General features: G+C 38.8%; 1 protein-coding gene across 2 annotated transcripts in view; it reads right to left on the bottom strand.

Annotated features, from left to right (window-relative positions):
• Positions 1 to 19,182, bottom strand: part of SH3RF3 (SH3 domain containing ring finger 3) — a 609,268-nt gene that overhangs the window by 12,395 nt on the left and 577,691 nt on the right. For both annotated transcript variants that reach the window (XM_077482583.1, XM_077482584.1), the window contains one exon: positions 15,548 to 15,882. In XM_077482583.1, coding sequence (XP_077338709.1) covers positions 15,548 to 15,882 — 335 coding nt within the window. The remainder of the gene's footprint in view (positions 1 to 15,547; positions 15,883 to 19,182) is intronic.

Here is a 19,182-nt window from a genome sequence, read left to right on the forward strand (position 1 = left end):
CTTCCCCATCCCCCCTGATTCCACTGTACCTGAGGCCAGTGATCACCCTCTAGGAGACATTGGATTGCAGCTTCACTGGTTCGGGGATTTGAAATCCCAGCGGCTTAATCTCCTAAACGTACCTCGTAAAGGTACATATAGGAGGCATTCTTATTGGTCAATGACCAATCAGTATCCGCCTTGGCATCCTGTCAGCAGGGGAGAAGAAGAGAGAAAGCCGAAAGGGGTTTCAAATCCCCAAGCCGGTGAAGTGGCAACCCAATGTCTCCTAGCGGGAAATCACTGGGACCGGGAGGGGGTCCAGTGTAAGTCTACCTTACAGATTTTCTGTAAAGGTGAACTTACACATTAAGGGCTTGTTTACACTAGAATGTGGTGCGAGTTTTGTGTGATCTGCTGCTGGTGTTAATGTATTTGTAACCACACCCTAAACACAGATTGAAAATGTTTTAATGCAACAGATTGCATGATGCCATAGTACCATGTAATTTGGTACAGTGCATCTTTGAAAAGGATTGCATGTACTACTTTTGGTGCAATCCAGTATGATTTCAGCCCATTTGAAGGAATGGGCTGAAAATTAAACTGCACTGAATAGAACAGGAATTTTACAAGAACACAGACTACATTCCTGTGAGATTTAGGTGTGAACCAGCTCTAAGGCTACTTTCACACTGGGGCAGGGGGCGTTAGTGATAAAGCGCCGCTAGCGGCCGAGGAAAGGGTTAAAAGCACCCGTGTTGCAGCGCTGGTCAAGCGCATTGCAGACGCTTCAGCAGTGCTGCCCATTGATTTCAATGGCAGGGGCAGTGCGGGAGCAGTGTATACTCTGCTCCCGCACCGACCCAAATATGCTGCTTACAGGAATTTTTTTTCCTGCAAGTGTACCACCCCAGTGTGAAAGCACTCAGGCTTTCACATTGGGGATGCATGAGAGGCGCTTTACAGGTACTATTTTCAGCACCAAAACGCCTGAAAAGCACCCCAGGGTGAAAGGGGTCTAAGTGTTAGGCTTGCTTTTACAAGATTGGTGTCACCTGTGTGACAGTTAACAATGCAAGCACAGTATACATATCATGTATATTTGAAAGGATACAGTATTTTATAAATCATGATATGCAGATTCAGAAGTGCAGAAGTGTCAAATGGCAGCTTTTGGATAAACCAGCCTCTCACTATGAAAAGGGGGTGCAAAGAGAGATTAGAGTAAGAAAATTGTGCTTTACTTTTTAATGCTAGCTATTTGTGCTGTCTTTTTAGTTCTTCTTATTATTTTATCTTTACATTTAGTGTGCAGTTGATTTGAGGGCAGTCGTTACTTTTAGCTGACTTACCATCCAAAGCAAATTGTTGTTATTTGTTATTTTTTTTTGTGGGCTTTTGTTTAAAATGGTGTAATTTTTGGGTCTTTATTTCTCTGATTTTTATTTTATGTTGATATGGACTTTTTTTAAATTTGCTTTAAGGCTGGGTTCATACCTATGCGAATTGGATGCAGGTTTCCAACTCTCCAATGGAACCAGTTTACATATCTCCATGGCGGCTGAGGAGCAACTTGCACAGGAAATCTGTGCTTCTTTGTCTCAGTTTCAAGGCCAAATTTGTTCCTGAAACAGAACAGGGATGCACCAGAACCCTGCTGTGAGCCGCATCTGTCGGAGGTGTGAACCCAGCCTTAAGTTGCTGACCATCTGTTCTTAGAGCTACCTTTTGTTCATAGCACACAACTGCAAAATTTTAAAGAAAAAAAATATAGAACAATGTGCACCTAAACCCCATCAAATGGTGCCCTTAGATGGATTGAAATTCAGCCAAGTCAGCAGGAACCGGACAAATTTTGATCCATCTATGGCCAATCCTGTTTGAAAGAAGTCAACCTAACTATTCAATTCAGTGGAATGGAAATGTTGGAAAATGTATTTTGATCAGCTGGCTGCAACTACTGATCAGTACATTCTGACAGTGGAGGAGTCTCACTGTCAGAATACAGTGAATCAGAGGGGAGGGTTCCTCTCTTGTGTGGATGAGAGAATAAGTATTTTTCTTTTGTTTGACCATCTGAAAAAAACATTTATTAACCTGGCTGGAGTAATAAGGCTATACTGGTCTTGCTGCACATGCGCACCAGGGGTCTTCAGTCAATTGTATAAAGCTAAGTAGAGGAAAATATGCTAAGTACATTTTAGTACCATGATAATACTGTGACAGACCCAACAAGCACTGCCTGGGGAACCCTTGGAGTGGTCTTGCTTCAGATTCAAGTCCATGTTTCCCCAAAATACACAGATCCATATACATATTTGGGGTCTCTATGCCTCAAACCAGCAATGACTGCTTCAGACTGTGAGACTCAAAGCAAATGTTAATATAATCAACTCAAGCAACCTGATGCTGGGGGGTCTCCTGATATAATCTGTTTAAGATGTTATGTATTAAGTGTCTTTTTCTCATTGTGTTCACTTTACCTTGTTATGTAACCATTGTGGGATGTTATGTGTTTATACTTATAACAATGTACAATGTACTTTGTATTCAGGGTTGTGGGCACCAGACTGTCTGAGTGGCTAGCTGTTCATTTGTTCCTTAGCTATGTTCATTATATTCCTGTTTACAGTTTGTATTGTTAGGGTAATTTGATCATGCCCTACCTGAAGTTATGTGGTATATAAATTCAGAGTTTTCAATAAAGTGAAGTCCAGTTTGTATCTAAGCTATTGTCGGCTAGTCTTGGATGGTCAGCTACAGTTGTGCTCATAAGTTTACATACCCTGGCAGAATTTGTGATTTCTTGGCCATTTTTCAGAGAATATGAATGCTAACACAATTTATTAGCAATCAACTATATTTATTCTTTTTAAATCATAATGGAAACAAAAACTAGCCAAATTACCCTGATCAAAAGTTTACATTCCCTGGTGATTTTGGCCTGATAACATGCACACAAGTTGACACAAAGGGGTTTGAATGGCTATTAAAGGTAACCATCCTCACCTGTGACCTGTTTGCTTGTAATTAGTGTGTGTTTGTGTGTGTATAAAAGGTCAATGAGTTTCTGGACTCCTGATAGACCTTTGCATTTTTCATCCAGTGCTGCACTGACGTTTCTGGATTCTGAGTCATGGGGAAAGCAAAATAAATGGCAAAGGATCTGCGAGAAAAGGTAGTTGAACTGTATAAAGCAGGAAAGGGATATAAAAAGATATCCAAGGAATTGAGAATGCCAATCAGCAGTGTTCAAACTCTACTCAAGAAGTGGAAAATGAGGGGTTCTGTTGAAACCAAACCATGGTCAGGTAGAACAATTAAAATTTCAGCCACAACTGCCAGAAAAATTGTGGCATTTAAATAAGGCATTAAGAACTGGGGTATGTAAACTTTTGGTCAGGGTCATTTGGGTAGTTTCTGTTGCCATTATGATTTAAAAAGAATAAACACTGTTGACTGATAATACATGGCTTCAGCCAAACACTAACCATGAGTGAAAGAAAAGTTTTTGTGTTATCATTCATATTCTCAGAAAAATGGCTAAGAAATAATAAATACTGACAGGGTATGTAAACTTATGAGCACAACTGTATAATATCTGGTTTCTGGTTCCAGACTGGAGAAAGTTATATCTTGACGGAAGCACTTAAGCTGGGTACTAGATGGTTTCGTCACAAATACAGTAGTTACGTTGTATACAATGTTTAGTTATATAGTTGACTGATGGGCCTCCTTTTGATTTGCTGGCTAACAAAAACAAACCAGTGCCCAAAAAAAAAAAATGCGCCAGGATAATTTTTTTACTATTTAGATGCCCAACCTCCTATATAGTTTTTATCACGTACTACATGGTTATTTGTAAAACAAAAATTGTACACAGATATAAAAAAAAGCAGTTTATAAAACATATAAATCCCCCCCCCCCCCCAAAAAAAAATAATAATAATGATTATATCTCCTGCTACGGTGTGTCATTCTGCCTACGAACCCTGTGCTAGAGCCTCAAAGCTGCAGTGTGAAATCTAAGGTACTGCTGCCACTGACTTTTAGGAGATTTGGAGTGAGTTTTGCTCAATGTTCTCCCTGCTGGAGGCTCTGACATGACAAAGAAAAGTTTTGCCTTCACCAAAATGACTGCCTTCACAAACAGACACTGTGCAGAACAAGTCATGGTAAATTAGCAGCGGGGGAATATCAGCTGCAGGAAGACCACAGGCAATACTGTTGAATTTTAAATGATAAAGAATGGAGATCTTGAATGCTGTTATACATCCAGAGAGAAGGGGTTCATTTTCTACTTTAATAGGTCTCCTGATCTTCCTCAATATAGGATATTTTAATGATTTCCCCATAATTTGTGAAAAAAAGAACAGAGGAAAAACTATTTCTACAGATAATTTTGCTCATATATTTATGCATTTAATAACAGGCATATGTTAACATTATTTCACCTGTAGCTACATCTACTGCTTACAGCCTAGATACAGATTAAAATTATTGTTCTATATAACAGTGTGAACCTGCAACAGTTAACAGTTTCCAAATACAGTTCTAATTTGCATCAGTGCTTTTTCATAACAGAAAACAGTTGGATTATGGGATAGTAAAACGCGCTGAATGGAACAGACCAGTGAAGTATGCAAATAACTGTTTTGTGGCATTTCAGTAACACGCTCTATGTGTTGCTTTCATTGAACATGTCACTTTTATTTAACATGCATTTGTGGTTTATCTTATGGTTACATACAAAGATTCTACATTTTTTTATTTTGTGACAAACCATGACCTGCAGGTAAAAAGGCAACAACCACACATATTAATCTAGTAAAAATATTATACTAGAGGAAACCGTGAATAGGTCTGAGAAGAACAGCTAGTTGCATGCTAAAAAAGGAGTAATACGTACTAAAGTATTATTGTTCCCTGTTGCCATGCAGTTAAACGTATTATTAGATATTGTTATAGTAACAGTAAACCCTAAACTTGAAATGTTATCAAAACATGTACCAGTATAATATCTAATTATGTGTGCTTTTGTTTTTTGTTGTTATTTTTTTAAGTGGTGCTGTAGATGTAAATACCTGGTGATCCTGCCAGTTCCCTATAATAAGTGTCAACACTATTGCTATTTGCTTGCTTTTGTGTTGTCACTTCTGTTCTGTGCATGCTTCAGATTCTTTCTACAGAAAGCTGGCCCATGTGACAAGCCTTCACATCACATGTGGGGCAGCTCAGGGATCTTAATTAGCAGTGGAGCAAACATTGCTTTCATGGGTTTGTGGCGTGAAGGAGTGTTACATGGGGCGGCTGAGAATTATATATTTTTTTGTTGTACAACATAATCCTGCAGAAATGAAAGCAAGCATTGCTTGCAGTTAGTTCTATTAAAATAATAGTTTTTTCATAATTTTTTATTTTTTTACATAAATCATTTATAGCATATATAGACAAAGCTTTTTAAATTTTGGACAGAGAATAGAGGCGTTAAAACCCCTGTTAAGCTTTTATCACTGTCTGTGTCTATGCCAGGAAAATTTACCAGCCCCTGGGACATAGGTGTCCTTTTATGAAGCAGTGAAATCTATTCACTGCTTCATTCTCCGGCATTCACATAGGAGATCTTTCTCCTCTGTGTGCCACTATATGAAGCGGAGTAGATCGCTTCACCCTTGGAGGAGTGAAGTGATCTACAAACGCTTCTAACACTGGAGAACGGCCCCTAATACTGGAATCTCGTGAGACTTTACGAGATTACAGTACTAGAAATTCACCAATACGCACAGATGTCAATATATTAAGCAGTGATAAATTATCACAGCTCAATACACTGACACACGGTGTGATTAATGTTAGTGAAATAAAGCGTCCCCCTACATAATATATACATGTATACACACACAGACATTATATATACATGTATATACACACACATTATATATATATACATATACACATTATATATATATATGTATATATATGTATACACATACATATGACAGGGGGACATGGTTACAGTGTTGGGGGGTCTGAACGAGGCATAAGGAAGTTAATTATCTTCCTCTTTCCTCCTCAGATCCCCCCGATTCCCTCTTCACTACCCCGGTTCTCCACCTCTGAGTTGGTGAATCGGGGCATGTGAATTCTGACACAGATCACAAGTGAAGCGCTGAGATCACAGCTTCATATAGTGACCGTTACTGTGTCAGTCTATGTGGATTCTCCATGTGCGGAGATAATCGGCGGGAGAACAAGTTCAAACACATCTCCCCCCTATTATCTCTGGTTTATATACTGTTTATGGGCTGTGATCAGCGGCGATCCTCTGGATCTCCACTGATCATTGCTTCATAAACGGACACCATAAAGTGATGGAAAATACAAAACATTTCAATTGTTACCTGAATAGGAGGAAAGGGTGAATCTTCCAACTGGAAGATTAAGGAAGGACTTCCTCTTATTTAGAAAGGGTTCCTCTAAATGTAATTTATGTCTTTAACCACTTTCAGACCGGACCAATTTGCTGGTCAAAGACCAGACCACTTTTTGCGATTCGGCACTGCGTCGCTTTAACTGACAATTGCGCGGTCGTGCGACGTGGCTCCCAAACAAAATTAACGTCCTTTTTTTCCCACAAATAGAGCTTTCTTTTGGTGGTATTTGATCACCCCTGCGGTTTTTATTTTTTGCGCTATAAACAAAAATAGAGCGATAATTTTGAAAAAAACGCATTATTTTTTACTTTTTGTAATAATAAATATCCCCCAAAAATATATATAAAAAACATTTTTTTCCCTCAGTTTAGGCCGATACGTATTCTTCTACATATTTTTGGTAAAAAAAATCGCAATAAGCGATTATTGATTGGTTTGCGCAAAAGTTATAGCGTTTACAAAATAGGGATAGTTTTATAGCATTTTTATTAATAATTTTTTATTATTTTTTTTTTTACTAGTAATGGCGGCGATCTGCGATTTTTATTGTGACTGCGACATTGTGGGGGACCCATCGGACATTTTTGACAAATTTTTGGGACCATTGTCATTTATACAGTAATCACTGCTATATAAATGCAGTGATTCCTGTGTAAATGACACTGGCAGTGAAAGGGTTAACCAGTGGGTGGCAGTGTAGGGGTTAAGTGTTCCTAGGGGTGTGTTACTAACTGTGGGGGGTTGGGCTTTCATTTAGTGTACACTGATCTCGGCTCCAATCACATGGAGCAGAGATCAGCGTCACTAGTTGCTAGGCAGAATGGAAAAATGTTGTTTATACAGCATTTCCTCCATTCGGCCGCTCCGTGAGACGATCGCGGGGATGCCCGCGGCGATCGAGTCCGCGGGTCCCGCGACCGGACTCACGGGGGTCCCGACCAGCGCGGGAGCGCGCCGCCCGCGGCGCGCTCCCGATGGCACGGCGGCAACGAATATTGGACGTACATGTACGCCAATATGCCTGCCCGTGCCATTCTGTCGACGTACATCGTCGTGCGCTGGTCGGGAAGTGGTTAAGACTGAAAGTTCTTTAGAAGATAAAAATCTTCTATATTTTCTAATTCATCTGTTTGCCCACCAACACAGAAAAAAACACTGACTGAGAAAAGCTTTCAAATACAATGGCTGATAACATATAGGCCTCATGAACACTGAGCGTTTGCCCAACTCTTCTGAATGCCTTTTCTCCCGGCAGGAGAAAACAGCATTAAAAAAGTGCTTAAAGCTGGATTTTGCATCAAGCCTTTGGGCGTTCATTCATTCATTCCATTGGGCAGAATATTGAAATGAATGAACACTTAAGCGCGTTTAGATGTGTTAAGGGGTGTATATTCTGCCAAAACACTCCTCTCCTAAATGTGTAAGTGATGTGCCTATTTGTGCATGGGTAGATAAGCTAACATGGAAGGGTGTTTAAAATCAAGGGGGGGATTTCTTTTTAGTGCTTTTCAAATGCAATACAAATTACAAGTTACAACACAAAGACAATAGAAAGTAAAAATACCACAGCTCCGGTGGCTACAACAGCAATTCCAATTATCAGCCATACAAATGTTGAGGAACAAAGTCATACAGTGAATACAAATGATTCATATTAAGGGTCACAATGAGGATCAAACAAGATATGTAACCAAAAAATCAGATATGTCCCTGAAAACCTCAAAGAACAAAGGAGGTTGCCAGAGTCACAATGCAGCTAGTTATGGAGATCAAGGAAGGGATTACGGGAGAGACCTGAAGAAGGTGATATATGTAGTATATTTAGCCAATTATACTAAAGCAGTTAATCAGACACTGTAGATGTAGAATTAACCCAGCCCCCCAACTTTCTCAAATTTAGCGGGTAATCCTCTATTTGCAAAAGTGTCTCTATATTATAATAATTAAATATTTATAAAGACCTTCAAGGCTGGCTAAAAGTGAAATTTTTGATGCCCAGTGTGCATGATGTCTTAATGCTGCAGCCTGCAGGATGTGGCACCTTTTATCATTTAATCAAGAGATTCAAAAGGGGTGTTAGATAAATCTAATGATTAAATAGAACGTCTTCTTTTAAATGTCAGTCCACCACCCAGAACTGATATTTTAGTTTTTCCACTTGCTGGAGACATAAATAACCTGAGTCTCTTATATCGCTCTGTTGGTTTGTGAGCTTCTGTGTCTGCATACCTGCTGTGACCATTATGAGGGGGGTACAATTTTTGCTTTTGGGTTTTTATGAAGTATCAAGGACATATAAAAAGCCAGGGGCTGACTCAGCCCACCAGGTTGCAGATATAACTAATGTATCACTATTGGGTAAACTGACCCTTTAACTCTTATATAACATTCATCCCAAAATGCCTCAAACATTAAAGCTTTCATTGAGTTCATTTATATTTTTTCTTAACTTACATTGTCTGTGGTGCATGGTTATGAAGATATGTTAATTGAAAACTATTTCTATTTCTAATAAAGCCAAGGCTCCAGTCACACTCTTTGCCACCTCCACAAGCCCCTGCTTTCCAGATGTCAGCTTGTGGTGATAAAAAGTAAAATTAGTTTAAGAAAATCATTGTGTGCTGTAGATGAGTTTATTAGTTTAGCCAGAAAGTGTGAACGTGCCATGAATACATATGAGGAGAGCAGTAAATGTGAATCAACTGAGATGATTTTAGGGCCCAGCACTATCTTTCCAAGTGAATGAAAAGAGTAATCATTCTACATTGACAGCATAAAATCACATCCATGGCCAGACGCTCAAAGGACTAAATCACATTTTAACGTACTAATTTTAGCTCACAATGAGATTTTACACATTACTTGCGAAATCATTTTTTCCTAAATATAATTTTTACATTTCCATAAAGCAAAAGGAAAATGGCTCTTTGCTGTATAAAAAGACATTCAATTTTCTTCCGTGTAGACTTTAAGAGGGGGAAGATATATTTAAAGACAATTTTATTTTCAAGGAGTTAAATATATACATTAAAAATATTTTTTTTTGTAAAGATTCTATTATACAGTTTCTAAAAGTGGTTGAAAATAGTTGTCTTTAATTTTTTTTAAAGTTGTTAGGCTACATTGAAGTATATTGGGCTGATAAATCAGTTTAGGAAAGAGGGTAAAAGGTAGCGCAGCTTGCCAACTTAAAAAAACTCAGGGACCTTAATTGGGTATCACTGATAACAGACCAAGCACCTTGGCTTTGTTCAAACCAAACATGAAGCATTGTGTTGCAGCTCAATGCTATTCCATATTACACATGCAGCTACCAACCATAGGATGGTTGATTATGATTAATATTTTTTGTTTTATTTAATTTAGGAGAGAGGGAAGAAAGTTTTTTTAACATTAAAGTGGAACTAAAGGGAGTTATACTTGTCTTTTAGCATGCCTAGCGGGTCCAATATAAAGATTGTCCACATAATGTCTGTACTGAACCATTTTTTCTTTGGCTGTATTCTGTAATTCTCTGCATATTATGTATCTGTACCAACGAACATACAAAACAAATAAAAAAGGGAATTATACTTACCTTTCCTTCAACGGTTCTGGTCTCTTGCCAGTGTTGGAAAAACAACAAAATGTAATGTAAAGTTGCTTTATAATGTGAACTATATATATATAGTTCACATTATAGCGGCGGAGCTGCGAGACCCACCGAGAAGATGGATGCGGCAGACTACAGGGGACAGCAGTGACTTCGCTGGCTCCTGTGTCAGGTAAGTGACACATAATGGGCTACTATGCGATGCATAGTAGTCCATTATGCTTTGCCTTTGCAGGGAATGAAAGAGGAAAAAAACTCATCAGGGTTTACTTCCTCTTTAAGGTGTACAAAGGGATAAAGCACAACAAAGAAAGCAGAGTCTGTTTTCGCTGTAAAAAGATCACATGCCACTTAAAAAAGGACTGTTCTATCTGGAAAGCCACACAGCAAAAGCTAAAGCTATCCACAAAAGAACGAATCAAAGCAGCCACAAAGAAAACTGCAGACACATCATGGAGTGGCACCTTTAAAGTAACACAAAGTGGCAAGCCACGCAGCTGGTATATAGATTCAAGTGCGACAAGCCACATACCTAGTGATGAGACCCTCTTCACAAACATTGATTACAGTGCAAAAGACAACATTTTCCTAGCAAATGGGAAAAGCATCACTACCGAAGGGCTTCCTGCACTGCATTACACCACAAGGATTTCACCACAGTATCCTTGTAAAGAAAGTTCTGTATGTTACAGAACTAGAAGGCAACCTTCTATCTGTGAAAAGTCTTGTAAACAACGGTCTCAAGGTTAAGCTCCAGGGTGATGAATACACAATTCACAATAATAAGCGATTCTTCGCAAAAGGAAAACTGGATGATCACCTATACAGGCTCATCACCACATACCAGCAAGCCAATACAGTCTTGAATGACCTACACAGCAAATGTATTCATTTATGGCACAAGGGGCTGGGACACAGAAGTCCAGAGGCTATACAGGACATTATAAAGAGAGGCTTATCAGAGGATTTAACAATAGCGCCTTTCAAAGTGCTCATGACATGCACATGCTGTACTGAAGCAAAAGCCACATATGTTCCCCTTCCAAAGGCATCTCAAAGAAAAATTACCCACCCCCTGTAGCTCATACACAGTGATGTATGCGGTCCAATGAAAACTCCCGGTCAGGTGGGAACAGATATCTACTGACTTCATTGATGACTATTCCATGTACACAACTACTTATCTGATGAAACACAAGAATGAAACAGAGAAAATCCAAGAGTTTGTTACAATGTCTAGCAACAAATTCCAATGCAATCCAGGAATAATACGCACCGAAAATGGAGGAGAATACATAAGCAAAGAAGTGACCTCATATCTGAAGAGACAAGGAATAGTTCACTAGATAACCACACCATACACTCTTGAACAAATGGTGTCACAAATGGTGTTCTCGGATGCCAACCTACCTCACAAGTACTGGGGAGAAGCAGTCATGACTGCAACTTACCTACAGAACAGACTACCCTCAAGAGCCATTAATAGTACTCCATTCGAAATGTGGCATTGATCAAATCCTAGCATAGGGCATATCAGAGTGTCTAGATGTAAAGCATATGCCTATATTCCAAGTGAGAAGCAATCCAAGCTGGAGAACAGAGCCATAGAGGGCATTCTAGCAGACTACAGTGATCAAACTAAGAGTTTTAGAGTCCTACACCCAAAGACTGACAAAGTGACAATAAGCCATAGTGTTTATTTTGATGAGAGCCCATCACCAGAAAATCTGATCCCTGAAAGCTGTGAAGTCGATAGCCAATATGCCAAGCAAACTAGAAGAAAGGGTAGACCAAAATGAAATCTGTGCAGGAGTCAGAACAAGAGGTGGAACTCACAATGCCTAAATCAAGTTCCCCACCAGATCCTGCTGAACTGTCTGAAATCAGAAGATCCGCTTGGACTACAGGGGATACCAACCCACAAGCTGTCATGCACTGTCAAAACACACAGCATACTTGAACCAACATCCTGGGAAGACATAGAAAAACTGCCAAAATGTGAAGCCAATAAATGGAGAAAGGCAGCAGAAGAAGAATTAAAGTCACTTCAAGAAAATAAAACCTGGACACTCACATAGCTCTCACATGGAGGCATTAGGAAAATCTCTACATGGAGCAACCACCAGGGTTTCAGCAAGGAGACAACCTTGAATGTAAACTTCAGAAGATCATCTATGGTCTTAAGCAGTATGCAAGGATGTGAAATGAGAAAGTGGACAAAGTACTTACCAGAGAGGGATTCTCAAGAAGTAAAGCAGACCCCTGTCTCTTCTCCAAGAATCAAGACAGATGGATATACATCCTTATCTATGTTGATGGCATTATAACTTGTTTTGAACAAGAAGGGGATTACAATCAGTTTACAAGCTGAAAGAAAATTTTGAAATCCATAAACATGTGAACAATAGCTACTATCTGGGAATCCAAATAGAGAGTGAAGAAGATGGAAGTTATCTTCTCAACCAATCTCAGAAAATCTCTTAAATCTTGGAATAATTCCATATGCAAGATGCAAAGGAAGTGAAAACTCCTATGGAACCAGGCTATCAAAAGAGCAATGAAGCAGAAAACTTGCTACCCAACAATGACATGTAAGCTACTATATGTTGCCACTGTGACAAAAATATTGCAGTGGACATACTATGCAGGAAAGTCTCATCTCCCTATCAGCATGACCGGAACGCAGTAAAAATAGTGATGCAGTACCTCAAAGGAACAATACAGATGAAGTTACAGTTACCAGCAACATCCAATCCAAAACTGGTCAGATATGTGGATGCTGATTGGCCCGGGGACTGCAAAGACCACAAATCCACAAGTGGATTCATCTTCCAGTATGGGGAAGGAACCATAAGTTGGTCTAGTCGAAAGCAAACAACTGTCGCTCTTCAAATGAAGCAGAGTACATTGCAGCAGCACATGCTTGTCAAGAAGCAATATGGATTTGTCAACTTTTTGTGGACATTGGGATGGACACATCAAAACCAATTCCCATTTTTGGAGACAACCAGGGATATATAAAGCTTACGTAATCATAAAAGGTTAATCCAATGACGTCAAGTATCACCTACTGAGGGACAATCAAGAGCAAGGTGTTATTGACATTCAATACTACCTGTTAAAGGAGATGACTGCTGATGCACTCACCAAGCCTTTGTTGAAGGAATATCATAGTTATATCCAGAAGAAGCTGAATATAATTTGACAAAGCACGTGCTGTTGAGAAGGGGTGTTGGAAGAACAACAACATGTAATGTAAAGTTGCTTTATAATGTGAACTATATATATGCATTATACCTATCTGTACCAGCGGGTGGCACTGCAGTATTATAGTGTGTATTCTCTGTGGTAATTTAATCACAGGATGTACTGTCTGTATCTAAGTGTGTACTTGTATTGTTCTGTTTCCGATAAGACATGATAAAGACATCCTCCATGAAAGTAAAGTATTCTCTGCATACAATAAGCTTCCAAGCGCATGATTCAATAACCTGCTAATAGCCAGTGCAAGCATCTTCTCCTGGATGCTAGTCTTCATTGGCCGGCATGGGATGACATCATTCTGGCACACAAAGGCAGGGCTAGCAATGCAAGCTGAGCTGTGCATATGCAGCTCAGCTTATGTAACCAAAAAAGGCACCAAAGGTGGATGTATTTTATTGCAGAACAGACATTGCAAGTCTGTTTTTCAATAAAAAAACCTTCCTGCCCACTGTTTGTGACAGCAAAACTTCAGTTCTGCTTTAATATGAATTGACTTGGAAAAAAATAGGTAGCTTAAGTTAGCAAACAGTATTGCAAATCTTGCTTGAATCAGTGAACTTTGTAGTGATGTGTATGGGGGGGGGGGGGGGGGGGGAATCTGTTATTTAGTTTTGGTCATTTGTAGAGCTAGTAAGCAAGTTATTGTCAAACTAAAGGGATGGATGAAGCTTGGCACCTCCGGCGAGATATGTACAAATGCCAAAATTAAAAGAACAGTATAGCTCAGTATGTCTCCTTATACAGAATTCATAGTATAGAATACAAATTGACTTCACAGCAAATGGAGGTTCACCAACGATTTAAACCTGCTATTGCTATCTGAATATATTACAGTGTGTAATATCCCACGCTCTGGCTGAGGAGGGCAGCCGCCTGCCGGCGTTGCTTGCATTGCCGGGGTGGCCCTGTTGTTTCTCCCACTTGCCATCGTGTGGTATACAAGACGTTGGTGGGGACACACCCACAAGCAGGGATCCTTCAGCCTGGAGCGAGCTGGCATCTCACGTCACTACACTTCACCCTGAGGAACACACCTCTCATGCCAAACTTTTCGCTAGCACAGGTAACAGGGGACCTCTTTCACCCTCTTTCCTCTCTCCTCCCTCACATACCAATACACACATACATACATACACACACACACACACACACACACTTAATTTACACATATATATTCTCACACATTTCGCATCTAAACATTAATACATATACACACACACCCACACCTAACATACATTCATACACACTCACATAATCTCACTTATCTCATTCACATCCATTTTATTACTGCACTTCCACTAACCACATCCATTCCTATATGTGTGTATAATTTCTACTCATTCACATATTCCACCATTCACCTCACACACTCACACACTATTATGTTACTCGTCATTCTTTATTTATTTAATATTGTTTATTATTTCTTAACATTATTGTATTCTCTAATTTTTTTCTTTCCTTTCACCTCTGTTACACAGAATTTGGCAGATGCCCTTTTACGCATACAGCATGCATTACACCTTATACAGGGGCAATAAAGCCCGCTCCGTGGCTGCATTTTCCCCTTGGTCCTTATTTGGGGACTTCCCGCCTCAGCCCCAGGCAAGATTACTCTACATTACATTACATTAGACCACTGTCCAACTCCACCTTTGGAGCTTATTCCATCTTATGAGCTGCTTTGTAAGTAGTAAAGAAATCACCCTTTCCTTCACCTTTAGGGTAAAATGCACAACGAGCTATTAAACTCATTATTTATACCAATACTTTGTAGTTCAACCCATGCATCTAACTCCTGACGATTGGCAACAGGCCATGAAATGAGTTGAGTGTTCTCCCAGGGATGCCAAGCCAAGCTTGCCATTGGCGGATCATAACAGATCCGTCCCATGTGAAAGAGGCCTTAGCATTCAATGCAAGTGGCAAAAGGTGTAGCTGCAGACCATAAGCTCCTGTAAAAAAAAAACTGTCAAAGTGGTCCAAATGAAAAGCTGTCCCTGTATGTAGCTACTTTCCGTGGGATTGGTTTTATCTGTAATAGGATGCTTTATTTCCTCTGGTACTCCTATAATGTAATTCATCTACTGAGCAGGCTTATAAATGTGTATTCTTTGTTTAGATGCTTAAATATACATTTTTCAATAAACACCACTAATAAATGCATAATATTACAGGGTAGATCAAAAGTAGAACACATGCCATGCATATCATTTTGACATTTAGTAGCTAAAGTTTTTTACAGTAATTTTTTTAGTTTTAAAGAAAACCTTACCTCTCTCTAGATAAGGATTTTGGTTCAGGTCGGACAGCCACCATTGCACAAGCTGGTTGCCTTACTGGAGAAGAAATAGAAAAATTAAGATCTAAAGAACCCGTTTTTCTGTGTAGTGGATGCATTCCCATTGCTCCTTGCATTTCACTTTCAATAGGACATGACCCAGCTCTTCCGTGGTTGGTCAAAGAAAACTCAAGTCCTACTGCTCCTTGTATCACACCTTCAACAATAGCTTGGGGATCATGTGTTGGCGAGATAGATGGGGGGGAGCGGGCCTTTTTTTTTGCAGAGGCTCCAGCCAGCAGCTTCAGCAGCCCACCTTTCTTCTCTCTCTGAAAGATAACAGATTTTTCTTTTAGTAACAAATCAGCACTTCTGTAGTTTATGTTACCAAATTAAATTGTTATGTATGTCTCCCTTAAGCAACTATCAGTGAAAAAACTAAAATCAAATCTGATAAACATTAGCTGACTAAAGCTAGCCATAGATGGATTGAAATCCAGCCAGTTCAGCAGGAACTAGCTGAGTTTCCATCCATCTATGGGCAGGCTGGTCGTAGACGGATGATATAATATTATTAACTGTATCCATCCATTCTTTAATAGAGGGGGTTGTAACTTGCATCTAATAGCAATCTGTTTACAAGATTGAAAGAGAATTTTTTTTGCAAAAAGGTCTTTATGTATCTTGACCATTCTTCATCATTCAACAACCCCAGCAAACAAATTTCTGGAGTACATGGCACCTGTCTTTTAATTCATTAATTGTCTTTTAACCTGACTCCAATAACCCATTACCCCTTTACATGACCAAATGAAATGGCAAAATCCACCTCATCCTCGTGACACCGCAAACACTCTGATGTTGATGCTTTAAACTGTATTGAACTGCGTTACTCAACACAGGCTCAACACAAGGACATAGACAAAACAATTGTTTTCTAGGTACCCTGTTAACATCATTCAGGTGCATTGTGTAAAAGTGCACCAAGTCAGCATTTTTTCATAGCCCCAACGCACATATTATAATGCACCACAATGTGTCGCGACTCGCTGCTGTGAATAGAGTCATTTTGTGACACTTCAATAAAGTTAAAAAAAGGTAAAAGTGGGATGAGTTGTAACAACACAACACACTGCCCTTACACAAAGCATATGTGCGGGCTGGTGTCAATGGGTCCTTATTCAACAACAAGTCAGCAACAATTCAATATAATTTCATATGGAATTGTGTCTATGGTGTGTCTATGGTACCAAACATTATTTGAAATGTGATAAATTATAAGCCCACTTATTGCAACCACGCTACTGTCCATCTGTCCTGCTACACCCCTTTGTGCCTTAGGCCTTGGTAATTCACCATGATTTATGTGGATATTTATTTTGTTTTATGTTGCTTTTTATGCCAGAGGACACCAATTGTATATTATTTATCCATTCATCCATTAATGCTATAGGATCCAGTTAAGGGGAAAAAAACAATCTCCAGTTATATATAAACAAATAAAATTAGGCTTAATTACTAAAGGAGCTGAGAATCTTCACACAGTAAATAGGAGAATATTCACTTCAATCATCCAATCGTAGGAAAAGCAAAAAAAAAAAAAAAAAAATCACCCTTTTTAACAGAAAAACATTTTTAATAATTACTTTATTTTATTTAAGATTCTACTAGGAATTATACATTTTGTCACATTTTTATGTAACTTTTATTAATTTTGTTCTTTTTGTAAACAGTAAAATTAATTTTCTAATAACATAGTCTGAAATAGGAAGAGTTAAAATGTGATTCCAATGAACTGAATGTCATAAACATGTAATTCTGAGTATCAATAGCAACTGTCTCAGTAGGAGATGGAACTAAATGGACTATGTCTTACCTACAAGAGACCTTGGAAACAAATGCTTTGGGCTCTGCAACTTTCATTCTCAACACTCTCTGCACCGGCAGTTCTAAAAAATCATTATACAGTAAATATAAGTAGTAATTATGTGACTTTCTGGGCTGAAGTTCATGAGACCTTAGAGTCTACATGCTGCATCTGAAGTGCATACATGTTGAGTAAAGAATCAGCCAGTATTGAAAGCTACGGCCACCTTTATCATCTAGCATTTCTCACATCAGATATCATAAACTGTTGACCCCTAATAATGGTGATCTTTGATACTAACCTACAATAGCTGCCTAAGTTGCATTAATAATTTTCCTCACTTTGGAGAAATGAACAGGGATGGAAAAAAGAAAAACTGGCAGGGGATTACCCATTCCCTGTCCAAAATGAAAAAAAAAATGGATTTAGATATACTTTAATTGTTTCACCTATATTACATTGAACAGTCTTCATTTCCAATCCCAATACTATTAGCAAAATAAAAGCCTGAAAAAATCCATCTGTCAGGTAAGGAGAATTACTGTAAAAGACAGGTACGCTTTCTAGTCCTCTAGCACTAGATTACTGAATGGAAACACCTACTCATTTTGAATTTATTATTCATTTTCATTTGTCAAAATGCAATTATCAGTGTTAGTAATGCCTGCTGAAATAATCTGTTCATTTATTATATTCCTATAATTTCTAACATTAAAATATTTTCCAGTCAAAAAGAATAAAGGAAATGACAATATACTTTAGGAACCTGAGTCCTGGAATTTAACAAGTGCTCCTGAGCCAGCACTCAGTGCTTCATGTGTGTTATACTTTAATTCACTGTGCCTATGCAGCTGTGAATGTACTTAAGAGCCTTTCAGCTATTTCAATAACATTATTTGATTGAAAAATGTATTAAAATATATCTTTATGCATACGGTATAAAAGAACAGGCTGGGTGATTTAAGAAATAAAGTCATTCATTGGATGTCAACAATAACTTGTTTGACAACTACTGTTCAGAAATTACATAAATTAAAGAACAATGGGGGTGTAAAACCAATACATTCAGCAACCACTAAATATTAACAGCCACTTGACCTGTTTTAGCAATGTAATGCCACGTACACACAAACGGAATGTCCGACAGAAAAAGTCAGACAGAAACTTTTCATCGTATATTCCGATCTTGTGTATGCCTCATTGGACTGTTTTTATGAAAATTCTGATGGACCTAGAAATAGAACATGTTCTAAATATTTCCGACGGAACCAATTCCTATCGGGAAAACCGCTCGGCTGTATGCTCTTCCGACTGACCAAAAACGATGCATGCTCTCAAGCAAGTACTAGATGGAAGATATTGGCTACTGGCTTCTAGAACATCCTTTTTCTAGTCCCGTCGTACTTGTTGTATGTCACCTTCAGAGTTTATTCCGACGGGAAAATTGGTCGTGTGTACAGGGCATAAGCCAGCTGCATGAGAGAACTTCCTATGTTGACCACATGAATAGGTTGTGTTGTAACCAAACCACAATATTTATTGTCCATTTACACATTTGTAGTGTAGTGCGTTAATGAATGTGCATTTATTCATGCATTAAAATGCACTGTGTTAAGCCTATTTAAATGAGTTGGCCTGGCAATGCATCACAACATTTCAAAAACACCCATGCTCCATTTTGCATTGTGGTACACTGCATTAAAGCAAGAAAGAGGGTTTCACCTAGTCAGACCAGTGTGTTGCTGCCACATCCCTAATTGTA

This window comes from Lithobates pipiens, unplaced genomic scaffold (genome assembly GCF_037356315.1).
Source record: "Lithobates pipiens isolate NorthernLeopardFrog02 unplaced genomic scaffold, aLitPip1_a1.2 Scaffold_16, whole genome shotgun sequence".
In the NCBI taxonomy this organism is placed as follows: Eukaryota; Metazoa; Chordata; class Amphibia; order Anura; family Ranidae; genus Lithobates; species Lithobates pipiens.